The sequence below is a fragment of the Hemibagrus wyckioides genome, linkage group LG19 (assembly GCF_019097595.1).
Source record: "Hemibagrus wyckioides isolate EC202008001 linkage group LG19, SWU_Hwy_1.0, whole genome shotgun sequence".
In the NCBI taxonomy this organism is placed as follows: Eukaryota; Metazoa; Chordata; class Actinopteri; order Siluriformes; family Bagridae; genus Hemibagrus; species Hemibagrus wyckioides.
Window position 1 is genome coordinate 3,366,452 of NC_080728.1, and position 16,332 is coordinate 3,382,783.

The 16,332-nt window shown below is 38.5% G+C and overlaps 1 protein-coding gene across 4 annotated transcripts in view; it reads right to left on the reverse strand.

Moving 5' to 3' along the window:
* ptprz1b (protein tyrosine phosphatase receptor type Z1b) overlaps positions 1-16,332 on the reverse strand; it is a 41,604-nt gene that overhangs the window by 20,060 nt on the left and 5,212 nt on the right. For all 4 annotated transcript variants that reach the window (XM_058416988.1, XM_058416987.1, XM_058416986.1 and 1 more), the window contains exons 2-7: positions 10,662-10,730; positions 6,152-6,328; positions 5,592-5,743; positions 4,536-4,631; positions 4,390-4,456; positions 3,747-3,904 (exon numbers count right to left, since the gene is read on the reverse strand). In XM_058416988.1, coding sequence (XP_058272971.1) covers positions 3,747-3,904; positions 4,390-4,456; positions 4,536-4,631; positions 5,592-5,743; positions 6,152-6,328; positions 10,662-10,730 — 719 coding nt within the window. The remainder of the gene's footprint in view (positions 1-3,746; positions 3,905-4,389; positions 4,457-4,535; positions 4,632-5,591; positions 5,744-6,151; positions 6,329-10,661; positions 10,731-16,332) is intronic.

A 16,332-nucleotide genomic window follows, 5' to 3' on the forward strand; every position in this document is an offset into this window, starting at 1 on the left:
ACAAACTGATAAGCGTAATAAAAAAGTCCATTTTTCAAGGCACATTAATGACCTGGTGTTAGACATGACTTCATTGTTTAAAAGCTGAGACTACACAACTCAGACACTCGTTATAGTCCAGTGGTCATCCTCACTGTGGCTTGTCTAAGACTCACAGATACTGTTTATTCAGCCATATCCAGGATGCTTTCAGGCAGATATTGACCTAGCACTTGAACCGCAGCATTCAACTCTTCCAACTCGTTTTCCAGCTCACAGATTTGAAACTATTTGAGCCATTTTTAAAAAGGGGACAGGTTACGAGTGATCAAATAACTGCATAACCCATAGCATCATAGACATAGAGGTGATCACAACAGCACTTCCAGTGTTGCAATGCTTGAGCTTTTGAGTTTAATGCAGAGATCTGGATTTGTACACAAAGCTCAACCACACCCAAGCAACAGGTTGGATCATGACCAGGGCTGAAGAACAGGGCCACCATGATGCCTATACTAGGATGCTGATCGATTCTTATATTGGGATGCTGGCCAAAAACTAAAAGCAAACTTAAGATTTAACATTCATGGGGAAAGTTACAACTGCTTTGTGTGTGGCATGACATGAATATTTCATCTCTCTGTAGGAGAGCTGGTGACACCTCATTCCTACAGGTAGACCAGGATATACACAAAGTTTGTGTAATTCACCAAGCATGGTTCGCACAACCCACGCTGCAGGGCATACGCTAATTATCCAGGAAAAATGTTTGCTTCTCTCTTCTAATGAAGCACTGGATGGTAGAGTGCAGGTTGCATAATTATAAAAACCAGCATGACCAAACAAACCATCCACACTTGAGGTCAGGCAACAGCAGGGAGTATCACACCCTCAGGCCCATAACAGGTGACCTCATCCATCTTGTGGGCTCTAAACAGCACCAGCCACTTAAGAGACGGAAATCCCTTGGTCCCAACACTGCTCTAGCTAATGATTGAAACACACTACCAGCTTCATCACTTAGCAGATCTACTGTCCAGGATGGAAGAAGACATGTGGCACACTTAGTCATGTCACCTGTCGCTATGGCTCCTCTCTTTAACACAGCAACTGAGGACAGAAACCCAGGAGTCTAGAACACACTACTGAATGCAAGAGCCACTAGTTCATGGGTTCTTTATACCCTTAGATGGAAGCTGTTTGGTCAATGGTGTGTACTCCATGGGCTAGATCCTTTGCACTTGATTGATTCCTTGTGTCGCAAAAAAATGTCTCTCCCTAAGGACTTTAGTGGAAACAAACAAGACACCAAGTACACTAAAGGTGCATCTGGCTTCCAAATCCGTGTACAACAACGCCAAGCCTCTCTGAAGGTTCATACATTTTAGTACAATTCAATTCATTTCACTTTATTTGTATAGCGCTTTTGAAAATGGACATTGTCTCAAAGCAGCTTTACAGAAGTATAGAAACATTGAAAAAATGATAAAGTTACTATTTATTCATAGCATTTATCCCTAGGGATACATCTACCATGTTTCTCTAAAAGTCTCCTGTTTGGTGTAGTAGTTTAAGCATCCTCTTTATGAGTTTATGCAAGATCTCAATTAGTGGCTCTGAAAACCGTCTTTTTCCTGGTAGTTATTTAGCCAATTGAGGGGAAGAACTGCATACTCTGGAGCTGAAAGAGTATGGATACATTGTTAGGTGTGTTTCTGGGGCTGTTAATACAGTTAATATTCAAGCATTTTTTTTTTTATCAAAGACTTTTTTTATTGGAAATTTAAACAAGATACATATACATACATACATTATTATTATTATTATTATTATTATTATTATTATTATTATTATTATTATTATTATTATTATTGTTGTTGTTGTTGTTTCCCCCCACCACCACCCATTCATCAAGAAATAAGAGGAAAAAGAAAAATAAATAAATAAAATAATAAATAAATGAATAAATAAAAATAAATAATAGACTACTAAAGAATTTAAAAAAAAAAAAAAAAAAGGTATTAGAGAAAGAGACTGAAATAGGAATCTGTCATTACAGATCCAATTTATCTGCATCTATATTTTCAAAGTGGCTCATAAATGGTTGCCAGACATCATAAAATTCCTGAGTGGATCCCTTTATGGAATAACAAATCTTTTCTAGATGAGTAAAATACAAGACATCTTTAATCCAGTGAGCACCCACTGGTGGCAACGGTTCCTTCCACTTAAACAAGATCATTCTCCTAGCGAGAAGGGAGCTAAAGGCTATCATATTGGCCTGGGCGTCACTCAGGTGTACACCACTTGTGCACCAAAAACCAAAAAGTGCAATGAATGGGGATAGTTCTTGTGGTATTTGGCATATTTTTGAAAAAGTATAAAAAATAAAACTCCAAAAATGATATAGCGTAGCTGGTTCCTGCTTACATCGGTCACATGTGGGATCAAAATCCTCTCTGATCTTAGCTAGTTTTACCTTGGACCAGTGAAGCCGGTGGACAATTTTAAATTGAACTACTGTGTGTTTAAGGCAGACTGATGATGAGTAAATTCTATGTATTATCTTTTGCCAGAGTTTATCTGAAATTTGTTCTTGTATATCATTTTCCCATTTACCTTTAAGTACATCTAATGTGGCTGAATTACTTGTGTTTAATTACTTATATACAACACTAATCATCTGTTTAGCATCTGGTTTACATCTATACACAAAATCTAAGAGGGATGGAGGAGGAGACAAAGGAAAAGAGTCAGAGTTATGGGAAATAAAGTTGTAGATAGCTATAGAAATGTGTCCTGGGAATGTTAAACTTTTGTACAAGTTGTTCGAATGAGCCAAAGATATTGTCAATATAAAGACTGTATACTGACACAACACCATATTTTAACCATACCCCGAAAACATTATCTGTATAGGACGGAGCAAACATACAGTGCCCATTCAGTGGTGCTATCAAAGATAGATCAATAAGCTTGAAATGACAACAAAACTGATTCCAAAGTTTAACTGAGTGTATAACCACTGGGTTTGAGGTTAAACCAGATGTGGGCTGTTTTTGTGGTAATTTAGCACATAATAATGATAAGAGAGATATTGATCCTGTTGATGCCGCCTCTATAGCTACCCAGATGGGAGGATTGACAATCATACCTCGCATACCACCATCATACCACAATAATAAAGAAAGTTTGGAAGTGCCATTCCTCCTGATTCACGAGGCCTCTGTAGAATGCTTTGTTTAATATGTGGTTGTTTTTTATTCCAAATGGAAACAGATTCATTTTAATTGTGTTTATTCTTCCAACCAAGGAGAGAGGTAGCAAGTCCCATCGTTTAAGATCTAATTTTATATTGGAAAGTAGAAGCTGATAATTAGCCTTGTACAGATCGGCATGGTTATGCGTTACCCAAATCCCCAGGTATTTAATTTTTCTGGGACTGATCTTAATCAAGCATTTTTTTAAAGTGCAGATATGTTCCATAAGGACCTAATATCACGTTTCAATAAGGATGAGTAATAAACAATGACAAGAAATTGTGGTTAGCACAGCGACAGGATCCGTGGCTCATCTTTGAGGTTACTGTGATGAATAAGTGAATAAATAAATGAAAGAAAGAAAGATAATAAAGTCTGTTTTGCGTAACAGACACGGTTGTAATCACGATGCAACATTCAAGACAATTAAAGAAAAACTGCTAGCAGTGTAAGACGTGTATGGGAGTGAGTTTACTGAGCATAAAAAAAGAAAAGAGAAGCTCTGACCTGCGTTTCAGAAATCAGCACCGTGTCTCTGAACACAATCCACTTGACTGTCTCTGTGCAGGGCGGCGTGGTGAGCGAGCCGTTGTAGATGAAATATTTAGCTGTTGACTCGGGCAGGAGACCAAGTAGACGAAAGGACTCGAGCATGCTACTTTTACCTTCATAACAAACAGGAAGGAAAATATGACATCATATAACGTATAGATGAAAATCTCTGTAATGTATTTTTAAGTAAATATCTAATCAAGTAGATCAAATATGAGAGGTTTTAAATGAAAAAAGTTTCTAGCAAAAATCTGTGTAGATTAACTTGTCCAGAGTCGCAGTTATGATCTATGAAACTGTTTTCTCCTGCATTTTGAAAGTGGATCATTTATCTGATGTTTTTCAATGTAATGAGGCTCACACATCTGGCAAACTTGTTATATACGTTTATATTTGGGTAAAGTACATTGTGCGCCCTGATGAATATATTCTTCTCTCTTATAATCTTGATTGTCAAGGATTAATAAAATCACAGCCAAAGTTTTCTTCACTACTTTAACTCACAGACTGCCAATAATCTATGATAATGTGAATTTTGTATTTAACTGTACTGTAAAAAAAAAAAAAACAAGCAAACAAACAAACAACCCCCACATACCGTAGCGACTGACGGCGTTGACCCCATCGATTAAGGCAGCATAGTTGTCATTATCTTCAAAGCCCTCCTGTGAAACCATGCACATGTCTGAGTACCAAGAGGCAAAGAAAAAGGAAGTAGCGTTGAACTGAGAAGTACTGACTCACCTCAAACAGCACGGCCAGCGCAGTGATCCTGCCATTAGCCCTCAGAGCATCGTCTATAGAGTCAAACTCATTTTCCTCATAACAGTAAATCTGCATCTGGGAGTGACAGCATGTGAGTGGTAGTACAGCAGCATGAAGAAACAAGCATTTCAAACTACTGTAGCAGCGAGCCTCTGGGTGCGAGTCTGCATTTATTTGTCACAGAGATTGTGCACATTAGAGTGGAATAATGTCAGAGAATAAGCAGCTTTTACTCTGTGTGAGAAATCTGAAAATGTATATTAACAGTTAATTATATTAGCACATAACCATTAATATTTAATATTATAGTACTAGGTGATCAGTATCAAAATATAGTTTTCTCCTTGTTCTACCTTCTACTTAATCTTTTCTACTAATTGTCTTAATAAACGTGAAAAATCAGTTACACATTATTTCTATTTTTACTGCAGTAAAGGAACTACATATTGTCCTACAGTATACTATATTGCTAGATACAGTAGATCAGCTTGATGCTGCAGTCCGTTGTATTCAGAACTCAGTTCTAAGATGATTTAAACCTGAGATGTCCTCAGATCTGATCTAAACACGTTCCAGGTGATGCCCAGAGAAAGGTCATGTTTGTTTGGTCAGTCTCTGAGTTTTAGAAACATGTGTGTGTGTGTATGTGTTGTGCCCTCTGATCCTCTTTCTTGTACCCTGAGCCTTTTGGAATAGATTCCAGGTTCAACATGATCCTGTGTAGGATAATCAGTGTGGAAAATGAATGGATGGATGGATGGAAGTTTTTTTAAGTAAAGAAAGATGTAATGGGAATTCTCTTGCTGTTGACGGTCTGCCTTAATGTTGCATTGATTGTAGAGATTAGTTTGGATGTTGTGCGAGTTCCCACATGGAACTCCGAGTTGAATGTCCATTCTATTGCACTTTTCCGTGTCAGAAGTTGGGTTCTTCCAAGATCCGAGTACAGAACGGATTGCAGCATTAATCCTTAACTCTTGATCCTAGAGTGCATTTCCTAGAGTATGTGTGAAGATGTGTCAACATGCCTCTTACCTCTAGAGGAAATTTGTAGCCGTTGAGGCTGTGTTCTGAACCGTCCGATGAGGCGTTGCAGCGGCCCCAGTGGAACGTGATTCTGGCTACTCTGAACCGTGACCCGAGTCCTCCTCCACTGACATAGTACTGTCCATTCACACTGATCACCACTGAGAAACACACACACACACAATTAAATAATTAACAATCCTGGTATGAACTTTACAAAGAATTAACACTCACTTCCACAAAGAATTGAATTTAAGCTTGAGAAAATGCAAAAAAGTGCTATTCATTTCCTCTATAAATACTGTACTTGTAGAGATCTGTGAGGAAAGACCTGGTGTGTTTAGTCGTACAGTAATTGCACCAAAAAATGATATCATTCTACACGATAATTCATTATTCTGTCAGCAGAGATGGAGGTATTCAGCTCAGGAAGATGTATTTCTATAAAACAAAAGGTGTTTACTTTCCATCACGCAACATAACATTCTCAATAAATTAAACGAGTATATCTAATCAAATTTGGAAGTTGTTTTCTTTATCAAGCGTGACCCATGAAAAAGAAAATCCACCTGTTTTTCCATCATTGGTGATGGTAGACTCGGACATGAGCTGGTCCCAGTTCTCCAGCTTCAGATCCTGGTACTGCACCTGAACCTGGGTGAAGCTCTCTTCGATGTTGATGGGCGACTGTCTGGCTCCGTTGCAGGAGCGGTACTTCTTTACCCAGTGCTGCTGGTTCAAACTTCCTGTGGAGATACAAATGTCTCTTTTTTTATCAACCGCAAGAGCTTGAGCATGTCAGAGAACAGGTCATTAGGAAAGGATTTGACTCCAAGACTTAGTTTTTGGATCAGTGAGTTAAATTTGGCACTGAGCTGAATTAGGATGAATGAGAGAATTATAGCTGTAGAGATTAATTCAAGGTCGATTTACTACGAAACAGCTAGCTGGATCGCTAACTCCAGCTATATGAAGTAGGCCTCTGAGCTGCAGTATCTCAAGATATGAGATACAGCTTCTGCACAACAATGTTAATTGCAAATTGAATTGAATTGATCAGTGTACAAAATATACCTCTCCATATAGAAGACAAATTTTGAAAAAGAAAAGTGATAAAATCTAGGACTCAAGGGTTTCTATTCCGAATACATCAGCCATATTCCACAGATCAGTGAAAATAATTCTGATCCCAAATGCTCGTCTCTGTCTGCTAAATTCATTATTAATAACATTTTGTGTGATTTTTAAAACATACAAACTCTCTCAGACACTGGTGTTATGGAGCCCCGAGGTTTAATAGCCTTGATCAAAGGTTCAACAGGGACAGCTCAGAGGTGCTGGGGCTTGAACCCACAACCGTCTGATCAGTAACCTAAAACCTTAGCTTTTGATTAAATTCTAGAGCAGAAATGGTCTGGTCACATGACTGAACTGATAATGATACTTGTTGAGGACAAGTGAGTGAATATATCTGCTCTCCAACTGTAACAGTAATCTTTCTACCCATCTCATTCACCTTAGGGGGGAAACATAATAGCAATGTATAATTTGCTTAGAATCGTCTTCTTTTTATTGCATTTCATCTAACATATGCTATGATACTGAAACATAGTCTAACATCCCTCACTGGGAAACTTGCTGAATGGCCCACATGGCAGAGTGAGAAATAAATAAAGTAACTATAGACGGTCCAGCGCTGCGGCTGAATCACGTATGCAGATTGTATGAGGCAGATGGAAACGGGTCTCCCAAGCTTATGCATGTCAAATAAACATGCCACTCACACACCCACATACTTTAACACCTTACTCACACACACACACACACACTGTTGAATAATAGCGTAACGCATTCCCCACCTCCATTCTCACCTCAGCTTCATTCTAATTATTCGACTTCATTGTTCCTTGCTTTAAATCTCCCCACAAGCTGACAGCTCATTAGTGCATCTCTAAACAGATTTGAAGAAGCCCGCTGCTTCCCCTGTGCGTTACAGAAACCCGGCCTGCAGGGTGTGTGAGGTCGCCGTCATGAGAAAGATCGGTGGAATCAGATGGCAGCACTAACCAGACCAAGTCTATTCAGGGAGATTAAAAGCAATGTGTACTGCAAGCTGGGACGGAAAGGTGAAGCTCTCGTAATGCTGCTGAGTCTCATCTGGCCCCTGCAGAGGCACACGGCACAGCAATGACATGCTATAATCAGCCGCAGTCAGCGCTGCTATGGTTACAAATGGCAAAGGCATTTCGGAGGAGACAAGCACGCAGAGGAGGCTTAGAAATATATACACAAGACGCCGGACTCGCAGCACAGCTCGTCCAGATGTTCTTCATATTGCAGAATACACATTTCACATTCAGAGGAAATAAATGCATACGTTGAATGCAGTGTGTTTGGATAAATTCATCTAATAAACATGAATCTTTACATTTGTAGCTACATTATGTTCCCCGATTATGTTGAGGTCATAATTTTTACCTTTCAGTAACACAGCCAGATTTGGAAATTTCCACAAATGTTTGATAAAAGATAAGCCTAAGATGTTTTTTTAGGGATAGAGTACTAGCAGGTGCAGGAGAGTGTGTGAATGAATGAATCAGCGTACATTCATCAACAGATATCAGTCTGACAGCTACTCATAAGTAACTCTGGTGATTAAGGATATTATAGTACACATTTTGTACTGAAATGAAGCGACTCATCTAAAATGCCTCCTTTGTACAGCATGGTTTCATTTTCTTCTTTTTAAGTGTGTTTTTAAAAGATTGTAGCACTTAAGAGGTGTGTCAGGTCCCGCCGTCAGAGAAAGAGAAAAAGGGGCTGTTTTGTGTGGTGGAGTAATGTGTGTTTCTGCCCTCCCTTTTGCTCTTTGGGAGTCTTGGGACTAAGCTTGTGTTGGTCCCACTCTTTCACATGTTAATATATTTATTCACAGTTCAGTGCACATACACACTGTTGGCTTTCCCCCCTTCTCTTCTCCGGGACACTCAACAAAACAGGCTTTCCAACTCAGAGTTTCTCACTGCTACAAATACTTTGGCCTCTTTTAATAATTTAAGATCGGGAATGTTTCCATATATAACGTCCTTTAAAAGTCCCAGAACAGCAATACTGTTTGTTTTTTCCGGGACATTTCAGTCAACACAATGAACAGGGTATATAAAGTAACCAAGTCAGGCAATACATGTGGTGTTCACTCATAAACAGATCAAGTTCAGCTGTTTTTTATGTCTGTAGTCCAGGGTCAGACACGATACTGACTTATTAGTCCAGCAATTTCCTAGAAACATCTTCACCACTCTCTATTTTTCCTTCATGAGCTGCACTTACTATTAAAGCTTTGCTAGTATTATGGTACACCACTTGCTTATTTGCTTGGCATGCAGCACTGTTACACTGATACACAGGGGATTTAAGATGTACAGAAAGATGAAGATTAAATCAGCAAGGTTAAATATAACTTGTCTATGTTTTATGTTCTATATCTATTCACTCCCTCTATTTAAAACACTGTGCTGATACAAGGCAGGGCCTCCCTCTGCTCTCAAAACATAATAAAGTAGTCTCAATTCTTTATGGCACATATTCCACAAGATGTTGGAAAGATTGCTCTGAGGTTCTGGTTGATATGAACCATATCCTGTAGGTGCACGTTCATGCTGTGAATTTCCTCGTCTATCAAATCCAAAATGTGATCTACTGGATTCAGATCCGGTGACTGGGGAAAGAACTCATGAAACCAGCTTGAGACAAATTTTGCTTTGTGACGTGATTCATCATCATCATTAAAAAGGTACATTATGGTCATGAAGAGATGCTCATGATCAGCAACAATACTCTAATAGTCTGTGGCTTTAAAGTGATGATAGCCTGTCCAAAGTGTGCCAAGGAAACATTCCCCACCATTACACCACCTCCACCAGCCTGGACTGTTGACACAAGGCAGGATGGATCCATGGAGTCATTCAGTTGGTGCCAAATTCTGACCATCTGTGAGCCTCAGCAGAAATCCAGATTCATCAGACCAGTTTTGGTGAGTCTGTGTCCACCGCAGCCTCAACTTTCTGTTCTGGGATGTCCAGAGTGAAACCCAGCATGGTCTTCTGCTGTTGTAGTGCAACAGCCTCAAGTTCCTATGTGTTGTGTATTCTGAGATGCTTTTCTCACGTTCTTGCCCCGTTATGATGAGTGATGTGAACACTAGCTGAAGCTGTTAGACCATATATGCATGATTTTATGCACTGAGCTGCTGCTACATGAATGGCTGATTAGATGATTAGATAACTCTATGAATGTGTAAACTACTGGCTTATACCCAAAACTAAAATGGGGTGAAATTGCATTCAAAGGCTGCAGTGCAGGTGTCATACAGGTATTTTAATAAATGATATCTGATGCCAAACTGAAGTGATGACATTTACTGTGTGCGGAAATTAGCTAGCAAGGTTTAGACACAGACGACCTGTGAGTGAGTGAGTGAGTGAACCAGTAAATGAGTGAGTGAGTGAGTGAGTGAGTGAACCAGTAAGTGAGTGAACCAGTAAATGAGTGAGTGAGTGAGAGAGAGAGAGAGAGAGAGAGAAAGTGAGTGAGTGAGTGAAATCAACATCTTGATTAAATGAAAATATCTTGAATCTGGTCTAATATCTAGTATTTCCTATTATAAGATGGCAACAGACCAAATATCACAAGCCTACTTGTACATCTAGTGTTCAGTGCTCTTATAATTGGAAATCTGACTATATTCAAGACCATTTCTCTTGAAGTCATTTTCCATTAATGTACTGCAGCCTTTCACATTCCTAAATGCTTTTCCTTTCATTCTAAATGCCAAGAGCAGGAGCTCCTAGAGCTTATTCAGCTCACTCATTCAGCACAGAGCCAGTAGTCGGACGGTGGCCATGACACTGATCCTACTTTATCCGTTTCCATCAGGGACTTTATATCCTCGACCATCTCCATTTCCAGAGGAAGGAGGCAGACTTATAAATACCGCTGGGTTTTGTCCAGATACAGCACGCTGAGTGGAGACAAAGAAAGCACACAGACAGCAAGAGGACTTGTTTTGAAGGCACTCACCTGTGTAAGACCAGTCCACGTCCTCTGTAAACCTGTGCTGCTCTCGCAGGTATTTGCTGCTTAGGCCCACTACAGAGAGAGAGAGAGAGAGAGAGAGAGAGAATGAAAAAAAACATATCTTGGAGTGGAAAGAGTGATTCAAACTAAAAAGCAGACTAAAAAAAGAATAAACACTGACTGGATGCTGTATTTCATATCCATGAGCACAGGAAGCTTGAACATCCTGACTAATATGTCGTGTGTGTGGCTGAAGTGGATGATGCTTTCTTTCTGTTACAGCAAAACCCAGAACTGTTTCAGCCCTTGTTTATCTTACTCCTTTACAGCGGCGCTGTATCACTTCAATTACTTGTGTAAATGAACACGCTGAGGAGGAAAATGAGACATTATCATTTCAATTCTTCATGCGACCTGTTGCTGTGTTTTGTTCCCCTCGAGCACACAGAGACAGAACACATCACAGTCATGCAGCATTTGATGCGTACCCACACACACACACACACACACACACACACACACACTCACACACACACACACTGCAAAAGGGAGATTCTGAAGACTCTGAAAAATATGGAGATTAAAAGCCATTTTCCATTTATAAAGCACACAGCAGCGTTAATACACACAGCTCTCAAGCACAAACAGCCCAAAATCACAAACATTAATGTTCCAGATGACCTAAAAACGTTGTGAATCCCTGAGGACACGACATGATGATTAAAACTCAATATAAACAAGTAGAGAAATAGATACATAGAACACAGAGGACCAAAACCTGATCCAGAATGTTAAATCTATCTACACGTACTGTCTGCGTCTAAAACATTCAGTTTGTCAAACAAGAAAACCTGCAGGATAGCACAGCACTAAAACTGTCCGCCTTCCAGTGTTTGCTTCAGTGATCTTAACAGGAAAAAAAGTCATTTTTTTCAGTTTAGTAGCCAAATGGCGTTGGCTTGATGAGCTTCCTGACTTAAAAAGTAAAGAAAAATGTGCAAAAACTGAAAAATTAAGACTTTTTTAAGCTGGCGAGACTCTGTCGACACTTTCAGTTGTTGAGATCTCATCATACTGTGGCATGGAATTTTACTCAAATGGAAATACAGTTTGGAATTATTTACATAATTTTTGTAAATGTGAAAGAAAAACATCCAACGCTTATTTACTGTGAGTAATATGTGGGATGTGGTCGCTTAGGGGTTAAAGTGTGGGACTACTGATCAGAAGGTTGTGTGTTTGATGCCCAGGTCCACCAAGCTGCCACTGCTGAGCCCCTGGGCAAGGCCCTCAACCCTCAATTACTCAGTTAATGAAATGACATAGATGTTGAACTAAGTACTTTCAGTCCATCTCACATTACAGCCTACAAACATGACCGCCGACTACTGGTGTGTGTTTTCATGGAAAGATTGTATTTATGACTTGAACACACATCAGCTCGATCACAAAGTCGTAATTAACGAGCAGGAAAACTCAGGATTTTCTTTGACCTCTATTTTTCTGTATTAAGGGAGAGTCTGGTAGAACAAAAATAATATATTTTTTTAAAAACAATAAGACTGTATTTGCTATATTTTTTCCACAGTACAATCTCCCCACCAGCATCCTCACGTTCAGCTTAGTGCTAATAAACACACCTGTTAGTAATCAGCCTCTGCCTATACACACACACACACTCACACTCTCTCTCTCTCTTTCTCTCTCTCACACTGATGGTGCGTTCAAGTCAGGCCAAAAAGATTGTATTTTTAGTTAAAGGAAAATAAACTAAGAGCGGTCATTTGTTGGGGTATTCTGGATTTTCTTTGTAAAGAAACGTCTTTCTGAAGTAAACGTAAATGTTTACTCATATAAGAAGCTGATTTCAGTTATTATGTGTTAGTTTTATGCAGCAAGTTACTATAATAATAATAATAATTGTAATAATAACTGGTTAACATTTAAGCCTATATAAGAGAGAAATGGTTTGATTTGTCGTTGGACAGCTTTTTTATTTACAATAAAACAAGCTAATGGCCTGCACAAAATATTATAGCATTGTAAAATTGCGATATATAATATGTAACACACGTGATGCACATTTTTAATTTAGAATTATTAATCTAGAAGTAAAGTTAAAAACCTTGCTGTATTTTTTAATATATGTTTACTGTATTAAGCGATGGTTCACCTCCATTTCGCACCAACCAAAGTGACTTGAACGCACCTGAACTTGTAATTACGACTTCTTAACTCGTAAACACAAACTTCCAGGAGGACTTGAATGTACAGTAAGACTCTATGTGAAGCGTCACTGAGTGTGCTCGTTACCTGACTAGCCAAGCTCTTGTTTGTGTGTTTGCTATTCTGGTGTATGTAATTTGCAGTGTGCCTCTGGTATATTGCTGTTTGTTGATCGCCTGACCTTTGGTCTGTCCCTGTTTCTGAGATTGCTTCATGTATTGAATCAGTTTGCCAGTATTAATACAATTCTACCCTGCAACTGCAGCCATCACTGACTCCATGGCATGAAACATGTCAGGATATTTATAGTGAGTTATCACGTCTGGTCTATAAATTAATATATTTTTGCCAATACACGACTGCGACACCACTTTTGAAAACACTCATTTTCATATATTCATATATTTCATATATTCTCATACATTTTCCAGTGAAGTGAAAATGTCTTGGGTCAGTTAAAGGCCGGCTCGGTCACGACCCTGTATGTAGAGAAAGCTCTTTGCTGTAATAAAACACATAATGGCTATAATTCAGAGTGACAACAACAAGAGCTTGGAACTTTTCAATGGGAAACCGCTGACAGTTTGTTTTAAAGGAAATGCAGAGTAAATTCCCTTAGTGTGTAATGTAGTATTTAGTATTTTTGTTATATTTTATTTTTTTTTTGTTTTATTTTTTGTATTATATTTTGTACCCTTAAATTCTAGTATTTAGTATTTTTTATTTCTATTTTATTTTTTCCCATTGGGATGAATTATCTATCTATCTATCTATCTATCTATCTATCTATCTATCTATCTATCTATCTATCTATCTATCTATCTATCTATCTGTCTGTCTGTCTGTCTGTCTGTCTGTCTATCTATCTATCTATCTATCTGTCTGTGTGTCTGTCTGCCTCTCTGTCTATCTATCTATCTGTCTGTCTGTCTATCTATCTATCTATCTATCTATCTATCTATCTATCTGTCTGTCTGTCTGTCTGTCTGTCTGTCTGTCTGTCTATCTATCTATCTATCTATCTATCTATCTATCTGTCTGTCTGTCTGTGTGTATCTATCTATCTATCTATCTATCTATCTATCTATCTATCTATCTATCTGTCTGTCTGTCTGTCTGTCTGTCTATCTATCTATCTATCTATCTATCTATCTATCTATCTATCTATCTATCTATCTATCTATCTGTCTATCTGTCTGTGTGTCTATCTATCTATCTATCTATCTATCTATCTATCTATCTATCTATCTATCTATCTATCTATCTATCTATCTATCTATCTATCTATCAAACAAACAAACAAACAAGGTCCAGAATCGATTCATCAAGTCCTTGAGTTTGTTCTCATGTCTAAACCTTCATCTCAGACTGTAAGACTAATGTTCTGTATCTTGTTGTACAGGACTAAATTCAGATGGTGGTGATATAATTAATGGAATATTTGCTGTAGGATTAGATGTAAATGTGAGGAGGGGTAACACAGCACTGCTGTCAATAGAACAGACTTGACCCTGCATGTGTTTTGAGCTTTGGCCTAAGACCTGCTGATCACACAGCTGAAGAAGGCTTGGTGTCAGTGGCTGTTGGTGGGAAACACCTGTTCTACAGGGCAGATGGAACAACCGGACAGCTCCATGCTTGCACCACGCTAATTGAATATGTTCTTCTAAATTCTTTGGAAGCCCAGTGTAGAGAAAATTTGCTCTAGTTGTATCATGTATCATTTTACTCATTGATATATCATCATATAGAGTTCAGAATCAGCTTTGTTGCTGATAACACTGTGGGTTTTACACCTACAAAGACTTTGCCTTAGTGCACAACAATAAAAAATATAAACATAAGAACATAAAGAAAAATCTAAAAGAGGAGATTAACTGTGTAGAGAACATGAATAAATATTTACGCTGTGGAATAGTGCAGTATTATAATGTCTAAAAAGTGCAAACAATTAAATTACTCTACAGTCAGTGCAGATGGAATCATTAACTGTACATTAATTTTACATTAGTGACCAGTGCAAAACTCACAGATTGAGGGTGGAAGGGAAGCTAGAGACACAGGTGCAGTATGGCTGTCTGAGTCGTGTGTGTTAATGTGAGGCGTATGAACACAACACAGGGGGTTTGTGTTTATGTGTTGATGTCCAAATAGGCAGACAAGAGACCATGGTGGGTCCTGCATGTTGCTGATGAGGCCAGTTGCTGATGGAAAGAAACATGTAAAGTGTTGTGATTGCATTGATTTATATCTCTATATTCATGTAAACAGTTGTTTTGAGCAGGTTTATTTGTCTAAAGAGAGTTTCTTTAAGCTCTAGAGCATTTCTATCAACAAGCCAGAGGATCTGAGAGTTCATGAGAATGTTATAGAAGGTAGGCAGAAGCAGATATAAATGCAGTGAGAGATTATGAGGAAAATACACAGGCAAACAAATCTAATTTAGGGGGGGGGGGGGACAAAACTCAGGAGCAAACTAGAGATCAAAACCAGATAAGCAATACACAGTAAGGCTTGGTAACATCAGGTAAAGAACACAATGAGCGATTATTTCACAACATAAGTGTAGTCCTTAAAGACTGTGTAAGGTTATTAGAGGTCAGGTGAGTGAGAATGTGACAGTCCATTGTGGCCGTGTTGTGCTCTGGGACACAGAGTTCCCTGGAGCTGAGAGTTGACCTGACAGACAATTATCTCTCAAAGCTGGAAGATCACAAATCTTGGGTCTTGAGCAGTAACATGAGCACAATAACTTTAATAATAATTAAAGAAATAAAATAAAAGATTCTTCCTGTTATTATTATTATGGGCAAATGTGCAGAATGTGATAGTTAGTTCAGATATATGAGCAGTAACATGTTCTTCTTTGAGGTAGAAGTGGAGAGTGAAGGCAGCATGATGAAATGACCGTACCTGACCAGACAGCTCAGCAGAGCAGGTTTCTTTTTTTTTTTTGTACTAATAGATGGAGAGGAAAGAGCCTTCATTCATCTGAGTACATTATTCAGATATTCAGACGTATATGTATTCTAAACAGACACGAATGGCAGAGACGATTCCTACTTATTTATTTTTTAAAAAAATGAATGTGGTGCTTGGCCACTTGAATTAACATTCTTCATCGTTATAATAAGAAAACCTTCCTGGGAAAATCATTCTGGCATTAAAATGATGTGCAGCTTAAAAAAAGGAAAGCTCCGGTTTCACCCAGCAGCAGCAGCACTGCATCCCAGCTTCCTAACCTGATAACTCTGATAGCATGTCCAGAATATTTCTTCAGGAAATAAATCTGATTAAATAGTATTAGGTGAAGTATAAACAACATTTATTTGATTTGGGGAAAGACATCGTCGTTTTGAAAGATTCCTCAGTTCTAGGTGCCTATAATTTGTGAATGATTTTTTTTCCCAGCAGCCCTTGAGAGTTTTTCTTCTCAGTGTTCTCCATT